Source organism: Catharus ustulatus, chromosome 5 (genome assembly GCF_009819885.2).
Source record: "Catharus ustulatus isolate bCatUst1 chromosome 5, bCatUst1.pri.v2, whole genome shotgun sequence".
NCBI lineage: Eukaryota > Metazoa > Chordata > Aves > Passeriformes > Turdidae > Catharus > Catharus ustulatus.
The window spans coordinates 29,556,166-29,565,732 of record NC_046225.1 but is presented as its reverse complement, the minus strand read 5'-3'; the positions used below and the strand labels follow the sequence as shown (position 1 = coordinate 29,565,732).

At 42.7% G+C, this 9,567-nt stretch overlaps 1 protein-coding gene across 3 annotated transcripts in view; it reads right to left on the bottom strand.

Moving 5' to 3' along the window:
* Positions 1 to 671: 671 nt before the first annotated feature.
* FHDC1 (FH2 domain containing 1) overlaps positions 672 to 9,567 on the bottom strand; it is a 40,807-nt gene continuing 31,911 nt past the window's right edge. For all 3 annotated transcript variants that reach the window (XM_033059964.2, XM_033059963.2, XM_033059962.1), the window contains exons 11-12: positions 7,400 to 7,564; positions 672 to 4,309 (exon numbers count right to left, since the gene is read on the bottom strand). In XM_033059964.2, coding sequence (XP_032915855.1) covers positions 2,267 to 4,309; positions 7,400 to 7,564 — 2,208 coding nt within the window. In that variant the 3' untranslated portion in view covers positions 672 to 2,266. The remainder of the gene's footprint in view (positions 4,310 to 7,399; positions 7,565 to 9,567) is intronic.

The window sequence follows — 9,567 nt, the reverse complement described above, 5'->3', positions numbered from 1 at the left end:
CACAACATACAGCATGCACACAAAGTGCTGCATCTACCATGTAATGCCTTCCATTTTATACCCAAACCTATCCAGAAAGTCCCAACCCAGAAATGTTCAGAAACAAAAGTTCAACTGCATGTCTCAACACAAAAACAAGTCCAGGACTTCAAAAACCACAATTTCTGCTGTAGAGTCCTTTCCACAATCACTCACCCAGACTTGGTTGGTTGAGATCTCCAGGACCAAAGCCAAGAGTGTAACAGGAAGGAGAAAGTGCAAACCTCATACCCAGTAAATGGGAACTTTATTAAACTACCAAGTTACTCCGAAATGTATAAATGTTCCATTAAATACAGTCAGTTTTCTTTTATACAGATTTATAGAAATTTATTTACATGTTCCAAATACATTTAAATTATTTTTCAAGTTTACTACCAATAAAATTTGTTAGTTTCTTTAAAAAAAAGGAAAAAAGTCAATCATCTGCTGTTGCAGACGTGCATACATCCACACAGATACAAATAACAAGGGAGATGCTCTTGTACCTAACACACAATGAATGCAGCATCCAAAAAGTTTATTGAAGAAGCAAAAAAGCAAAATATTTGTCCTTGCAGAAAAGAGGGCTCTATAAATTCTCCCCGGGGACAGACGCAAACAAGAGGCCCTGTGCAATACTTTAGTGTTTGGATATGATGCCTGCATCCAGATTGACTGGTATGTGGGAGGAGCTAAAGGCCCCTTGCCTGATTCAAACCTCAAAGTTAGTTGTCGTGATACCAGCTGGTGAGAAGCACGTGAGCTCATTCTCACTGAATTATGCTCTCCCAGCACAGAGGGATAGAGCAAACAAACAGATCTAGCACAAATATGTGAATGCAACTTGTCCAAAGAGATTTCCCTTTTGTTTTTTATTTTATTCTTAAATGAGGCTTAATTAATAAGTGAATAAAAGGCAGTTCTTTAAGTAAAATGCTTGGGAGAACAGCACTTTCCTCACCCTAAATACATTTCTCTTAGGAAGATGCACAGCATACTAAATGAGCTTTCCCTCATTCTCTGTATCTTAGTCTGACAGAAGTTCAAATTTGTATCTGCAAGAAAAAAGGGGTGTTTTTACTTTGCAAAAAGCTTATTAAATGCTAGTTTAATTCCTTTAGTCTTTAAACATTAAAAACCACATTTGAAGCAACCAAAGAACTCTACAAAAACATTGTCATACATTAGCTCTGTGTTTCATGCTAAATATTCTTGTTGACAAGGAGAAGGAATGGAGGAGGAGGATGAGGAGGCAGGGAAACTAATGGCTCAAACAGAACCATTGCAACATTCAAGTAGTTTGGTAGCATACATACCAGTGGAAACATGGAATGGTAAGAAAGTGCTCAGCACTACACTGCAGCCTTCAAGAGCTGAGCTGCAAACATCCTGATATGTATCATAAATATATGGCACTTCTGTATGACCAAAAGCTGGCAAGTTTGCTTGTGATCAAAACAAGTCAGGAGTAGTCGTCATGCCAAAGGCTCTTCCAACAGGCATAGCCTCCAGCTGCGCTATCCAATGCAGCACCAGCCACATCCACTTGTGCATGCAAGAAAATGCTGCCGCCTTCTTGGAGAACAAGCCTCCTGCCCAGCAGAAAGCCTTCCCCAGACACGCATACACATTCATAAAAAATGCTATAAATTCTTCAGGGAGGTTAAAGATAGCCACAAACAGCACACAATTTTATAATTTTTGGCCAGAAGTTCCCAGTCTGTCCAATTGCCAGCAATGGACCTTCCAACAGGCAAAAAAGAGCTCCCAAATCCAAGGAACTGAAAGCAAAGGAAAGTACAGTCACCTAAGTTAATTTCAGTACTGTTTCATAGGATTCCTTTTGACATCAAATAAGCAACAAGCACAAAGGCTTGAGTCCTAGGAAGAATCTTATGTACACAAAAACTGGCCTTAATCCATGTTTTCTGTCACAAAGTGTTTCATCCCATAGTTAAAACTTCTTAAAACATTTTGGTTTCTGGTATTTTTTTTTTTAATCAGAAATGCAAAGATTTTCTGTTCTGCTCACATTCCATCACAGTAGCTTTAAATACATTCAAATTCATAAAAAAGGATTTAGACCAGAACACAGCTACTTGCCCTTTTCCAACAGTGTGCTGTACTTCAATAAGCACATGATACCATGTATTGGCAAGGTTACTGTTTTAAGGAGTTTCACTACACAGACATCCAGTGCTTGGAGAAGTGTTCACATTCCAAGGTTAAAAAAAACCATGCCCCCTTATTTCAATAATGGCTTCAGTATTTTACCAATTGTGGTTTGGTTTGCACCCTTCAGTTTAAGAGATGCCTTTTCCACTGTTCCCTGTTGCTTTGGTGCAGGCTCTGCTTTCATGCTGACAGCTTCTTCCTGCAGGATGCTTCTTCCAACCACTCTGGCACTACTTGCTCTCTTCAAGGTACTCACACTGTTCTCCTTAGGATTTGGATCATCAGAGGTTACTGCTGGCTTCACTTTAGGCAGCCTCTGGGACACAGACCTTGTGATGGGTGGAGGTCTGGATGAGCTGGATAGATCCACTTTTGCACGCTTTGAAGAAGAGGCCACTGTATTCCTTGCAAAGTTAGGGACAGTCGGTGGTGCTTTGGGATTACTGATTGTGACAACCTTGATGTCATCCACAGGGGTCTGGGGTTTTACACTGGAGCGACACATCTTTGTTTCATCTGTCTTTGATTTGACATTACTCCTAATAGGTTTAGAGCTTGGTTTCTTGAGAGCGACTCTGTCCCTATCAAAATGAGCACTGCTTGAGGTGACAGTGCCCCTTCGTAACTTCGGCTCTTCTACTGACATGCTGTGCCTGTAGGGACTTCTTGGCAGTGTGTCTGTTGTGCCTCGGACAGAGCTACGATGAGACAGTCGACTTTCCACTGTACTGCTTTCACGAAGGGTTGGTTTGGCTTCTGGTTTTTTCATGCTGCTGGGTGCCCTGTTTGACCGAGAAATAGGCACCACTTTCCTCATACTTTCGTTCTCAGAGGCATTCAAAGTTCTGACAGGTCTGGAAGGAGCTGTGTGGCCTGGGCGAGTGCCATTGGATTTTGTGGAGCTTGGAGAGCGATCTTTTAGAGAGTTTGTCTTCAGTCCTACTAGATCTTTATTTTTAATGGATTTTTCTTTAGGAAGGGTGTGCTTGCTATCAGCATCATCCTTATCACTGGCAGAAGTGTGAAGAGACAGGTCCTTGTCAGATGTGGAGTTCAGGTTTGAGAAGAAAGATCTAGCCTTGTGTTGAGCATCATTGCCAGAAGAGTATGCTTTGACACCCTCACTTATTTCATTGCCTGATGCTTTAAAATCATTTCCCTCTTCAGAGTCTAATGTCAAAGAACAATCAGTAGTGGTATCTGACATGTAGCACACTGGCCCATCTTCCCTACTTCCTAAAACACTTGTATCCATAGACATAGGGCTGCTGCTGCTGGGCTCTAAAACTTCATTCTTGCAACTCACTGCCTCGGCTTGATGGTTGTGGGCCTCTCTGGAGCTTCTGCAAGATGGAGGCAGCTCATCATAGGCAGTGCTCAGGGAATGAAAGCTTAGATCATCTAGAGTCTCCAGGTCTGTCCCGCCAGCATCCTCTAAATATATTAAAGGTGCATCTTCTGCAGGTTTTGCTCCTTGAATATCAAACTTACATAACCCTTTAACAAGTTCATGCTCCTCAACTGCAAGAGCCAGAGCATTTACATCTGAGGACTCCTCACAGGACATGCTGGAAGTGTGCAAGTTGTAGTCAGTGCTCCTCTGTGAGTAATGGGCACCAGGACTGGCTGAGCTGCTGAGGTGACTAGGTTGAGCTGGAGGCACCTGCACAGGGCCACCACTTTTCACTTCCATTTCAGACTGTTGGTGTAAGTGCAAGGTATTTAAGTTGAGATCTCTGGTTTCTTTGGATTCCATCCAGGCTACGTTTGGTCTTGCTTGTCGGGTGTTTGCACGGGGAAGGCTGTTAAACTTGTTTGGATCCTCGTCTTTTGAGATTTCCAGGAAACTCTGCAACTCCCTGTCTGCAGTCATCCCCAAAGAAAGTCGAGACCGTCTGGAATTTGTGTTTCTGTACAAAGGGCTTTGAGACCTCTGCTGCAAGAAGGGAAGAAATTCTCCAAGTCTGTTTTTAGCCAACATCTCTACATCATTTTCACTACTGCTACGCCCAAAGCTCCCAAGCTCTCCAGCTGCCCAGGATCGACGCTTCTCCTCCAGCTCCTTTCGCCTTTGCAGACTATGATGTTCCTGGATCTCTCGCTCCCTATTTTCCTGAAGGAGGAAAACCACAAATACGTGTCTCAGAGGACAGTGTCCTATGAATAAGAACAAGACACACTCCTTCCTCTCTCCCTTTATTTCTTCCCATTGAAGTTAGCTCCCACTGCTATCGCCCACTCCCAACTTCCAATACATACACACGCATGAAATCACCATGGCAAGCACAGCCTGCAATCATTAACCCTATGGAGAGCAGCTCCCTGCATAACTAATGGGATAACAGATCCATCTGGTCAGCATATGCAAAAAAAAATGCACCAGACCTTGCAAAGACCAACAAATTGACCCATCAAACCCAAGCAGATGTCACATCTTAGAATTACAGTATATGCTAAGTTGGAAGGGACCCACAGGGACCACTGAATTTAACTCCTGGTCCTGGACAGGACCATCCCCAAGATTCACACCATGTGTCTGACAGCATTGTCCAAACACTTCTTGAACTCTATCAGGCTTGGTGTTGTAATCTCTTCTCTGAGGAGCTGTTCCAGTGCCCAACAACTCCTTGGTTGAGCCAAAGAGTTCCAGATGTAAGATGGAGAGTATCAAGTCCTCACTAAGTTTAAAGGTGGCAGTCTTATCTAAACTAATATTTACATTCATATTTTAAGACAAACTTGTTTGACCAGCACACAGCCAATATGGTTTTTCCAACCTACCTTACTACAGCTGCAATTGTTCCTTAGCAAGTCCAATTTCCACACAGTCCTACTTTCCTCTAACATTGCAGACTGAAAATTTTGTGAAAAGGCATTGCTTAATTGAATATGAAAGCAAATAGAAAAGTTAACACAATGCCTCATGATACTTAGACACCAACTGACACCACTTTAGGACCATCAATGTCTCACTCCAATTTTGGATCTCATAATCACTGTTGGTTTCAAAAACTGGCAACTGTAGTACAGAGATTGCCCAGGACAGGATAGAGATTTTGGCAGCTAAGCTGAAGGATTCTGGTTCAGGAAGCCATAGAAGAGGTAGTTTGAATTTGAAAGACAACACAGTAAACACTTTTCTACTAAAATAATGAGCAGTGATTTACTGTGAATATCAGCATTTTAACTGTTACCTCTAGGCTTCAGATTTAATTTAACTGCACCTTTGGTTGATCTTTCTGGGTTACTTTCTGAAATGAAGCACAGTTGTAGCAAAAGAAGGAAGGAAGAGGGTAGTCTTGACAGAGGATTCAAAAATTACATGATTTTCCAGCATGTTGTTAAATCTGGTCTAATCAATGACACACTGTTTACAAAAAACATGCCTTTATTTGTCTAAAGCACTGTGTAGTTTAATCATCCTGTTGTGACAACAAAAGAGCTGCACCACTAGAAAAAGTCACCTGAAAGCTTTCAATAAACAAAAGCCTAATGCTTTGCAATGAATCGATTAATCTACACCTCTTAAAGTGGATGTGAGATTATGTAAGATATATAAGATATATATTAGAGACATATGAAACCTGAACATCTAAAAAAGCAAAAATAAAACCTTGCATTTCAGGAAAAATGTTTGGCAGGAAGCTTTCTTTCACAGGTATGGAATTACAAAATTAATTCTTGCCAAATGCTAAACCTTAACTTTAAATATATCATTGTGAAGAAAAATGGTTAAAAATAGTTGCAGATATTAATACCCTATTCCATATAAGAAAAAGAATATTTTAACCTCATCCAGAACATATTTCAGGAGATTTTACTCAGATGAAAAAATTTATTTTAAGCACATAGTTAGACATATAAAAAAAGTGCAAAAAATGTTTAAGCATTTGAAATATGTGCACATGGCCATTGTGGTACAAGCAATCTTTTAAAACTGTTGGATGTGCTGTCTACATATCCCATTCTTTTGTCAGAACTGCCATTTTTATTCTAAATCATTCTGCTAATTTTGTAGGAACAGTGGTCCACAGTTAGCAAGCAAATCTCAAAATTTGCAAGTAAGAGTCTAATTTGTCACTTTTTAGAGCATAGCTGCTTACTACAGAGAGAGGACCTCACAGCTATCCAACAACCACTTGTAATATGCGATATGACCCAATCCCCAATATTTGAACATATATGGATGAAGTCACCTCTTGCTAAACTGACTGCAATAGCTATCACCATTTGGTTTTATACATTTGTGCAATGTTCACCCTCATGTTGTCTTGAGTGGTAAAGGATAGGTAAACTAATGGTACAACAGGCACATTAGCTGAACATCCTGTCAGCTCTCTCCGAATCAAGACTTTTTCCTTCTGAACCAAAGCTTTTATCCAAAGTGCTGTCATATGGAGATTGTAAAAGGGCAACTGATCCAACTAATTCATGCTATTTACAGAGACCTATGAAATATCTGTAACAACAGGCAGACTTTGCTGAACCAAAACTGTAACCAACGTCAATGCTGCTCCTCCATCCTTAGCACATTTTCTGAATTACTTGGGACCAATTCGGGATACTCGGTGAATGAATGCTCACACTGGGGATCAGGTATCTTGCTGCCATAGGCCTGTTTCACTTCGTAAGTTTTCACCCACAAAAATCCTTTGAAAGGAAAAAGTAGAATATACAGCCCTTACTTTATTTGGTAAAGTGTCTCTAGCCATATAAAGGAAGCTAGTGGAAAGCCCGAGCTCTCCTGCCTGAGTGGATTCAGGCAGGTACATCCAAGGAATGGTGTGCCACACCTCAAGGCCTTTCAAACAATCCAACACTACCAGACCAAGGCCTAAACAGTGAGCTGTAGTCAGGAAGTCTGTAAAATCTGTCTCACAGCTCAACTTAGCAGTCACCAGTCTGCTCACCAAAAGAGAAGGGAAGTGCCCGCTTATAAGCAGGCCAATGAACAACGCTGATCATCCCAGTGGTCTCACTTGCCTGAAACAGAAGATGCAGAGCAGCAAGGCTGCTCACAATAGCCATTTCCCACCCGGCTTCTGGCAAGGAATGCTTCCAGGAGTGCAGTTTTCTGTAGCCATTTGAACAAACAGATCAAATACTACAAGATACAAAATGCCTCTTAAGCAGAAAAAACAACTTAATCCATGTGAGCCAATATTAATTTCAAAAGTGTGAGAATCTCATTCAGGGCTCTTACCTTAACAGCCGTGTTGAATCTTATGCAGAAGTCCCTAAATATCTGGAAGCATTCATCCAACTTCATAGTTTCTTTATCTTCACAGAAAAAGTCAATAAGAGCATTTCCCTCCTTTTGCAATTCTCCTTTCTGGTGTTCAAGCTCCTTTAGATGCCTTACAGCAAACTGCAGCAAAAACCACACACAAATGAACCAGACAGAAAAATTAAAGTCACAAAAGGTGATGTATATATTAGGAACTTATGAAATTCATGTTCCAACCTAGAAGTTGTTACAGAGCCCAGGAAATTACCATTTTGAAGGAGAACTTGTACTAACAAAAGGAAACATGCCATTTCAGCAAATTGAGTAAAGAAGGTCAGGAAAAACTGATCAATCAAAATGTACATTCTAGTGACTAGGATGGAAACCAGGAAAAAGATCAAAAGCCCTTGAACAAACTTACAATTCTAGTTTTGAGATGAGTAAAATCAAAGATTGTACTAGAACACTGACAGACCTCCTGGGAGCTCCTTAAAAGCTCCTCATTCCTTATTTTCCCGTTTTCCCTTTAACATTCAACTAAGCATAAAGGATTAATTCCTCCTCCCCCTTTTGCAAAAAACACACGTGAATGGATTCATGGATATACATCACAAAATCAATTCCTTCCTAAGGTGACCCTACACCACAACAAAAATGGTTTTCATGCTTGAAAGGTAAGGAACTACTGAAAATACACATATTTTAAGACATCCAGACAATGTTACCATAAAGCAGCACTTTGAATCTCAAGCGTAGAGCAATACAGACAGGATGGGAGTAGCTTGGAAGCAGATTCAGAAGGAAGAGAATAAGGCTGTGATCAGACTTTGAGCAGCAGAACTGCTCAAAACACTTAGATCGGGTGCCCCATCTCCTCTATCTGCATCACCAGCTATCTACTTCTCTTCTTGCACAATCCCACATCTGACACCACCTGTAGCTCAAAGTAACCTGAGAAGAAAAGTTACAGTAATTTCACGAATACAAGCCGCACTGAGTATAAGCCGCATTGCCGGGTGTCAGGTGTTGGCAAACATTTCGTTCTTTGTCCATAAATAAGCTGCACCTGAATATAAGCCGCTCTGTAGTTCGCAGGGAGGACCTGCGTGCAACAAAGTTGCCAAATAGTAACAGAATCGCGGCAGGGCAGGGTTTACTGTCTTGGCTCAGCCGTGGCGGCTCGGGGTTGCCGACAGGGCTGGGTGGCCCAGGCGCTGCAGTTCGGCGGGGCCGCTCGGGGCCGGCTGCCGCTGGGCTTGCTCGCCCCATCCCGGTGCTGCCCCGTGGTGGCAGGGGGGGCACAGAGCCCGCCGGCACCCACGGCGGCAGTGGGAGGTGGGGATGGAGCCACCCTGCTCCTGCAGCGGTGGCACGCGGGGACGGGAGCCCCCCGAGCCGCGGGGCCAGCAGCATGGAGGCCCCTGCCTCCCCCTGGGCCGCAGGGCCAGCAGCACGGAGCCCCCCACCTTTCCCCCGGGCCGCGGGGCCAGCAGAAGAGAGCCCCTGCCTCCCTCCAAGCTGCGGGGTCAGCAGGAGAGAGCCCCTGCCTCCCTCCAAGCTGCGGGGCCAGCAGGAGGGAGCTGCCCCGCCTTCCCCACGCCCTGTGCTGCCTGCACGGAGCAGCTCCACCCGCCGCACAACAGAGTAACCAATCTGTAACAACCGCGTAAATGCCGGGTTTTACTGGCAGGTGCTCGACTTTGCAGTTTGCACTGACTCGGTTTGCACTCCCGGGGTTGAAAATGTCCGAAAATTATTCACATATTGGCTGCTCCTGAGTATAAGCCGCATTTCCAGTGTGGGAGGAAAATTTTGGTCAAAAGAGTGTGGCTTGTAATCGTGAAATTACTGTAATTTTTCTCTTCTCTAACTCATAGTCACCTAAATATTTTTCATAATGTAGCATTGGGGTGGGAAGGGGTGGAGGCACTGGTGACCACTTAATCCAAAACTGCTTTCAAGAACTACTTGGAAAATTATACCACTAGGATAGGAACAAATATGACTTGCTAGTCTTAAGAAAAAGAAAGAAAATAGAGGGGAAAAAAGTGCCCAGAATAAAACCTGGTCTGAAGATAAACTGGACAATTGATAAAAGCATACATCAAAAAACTAGTTCCTCCCACATATTTCAGGAATTTACT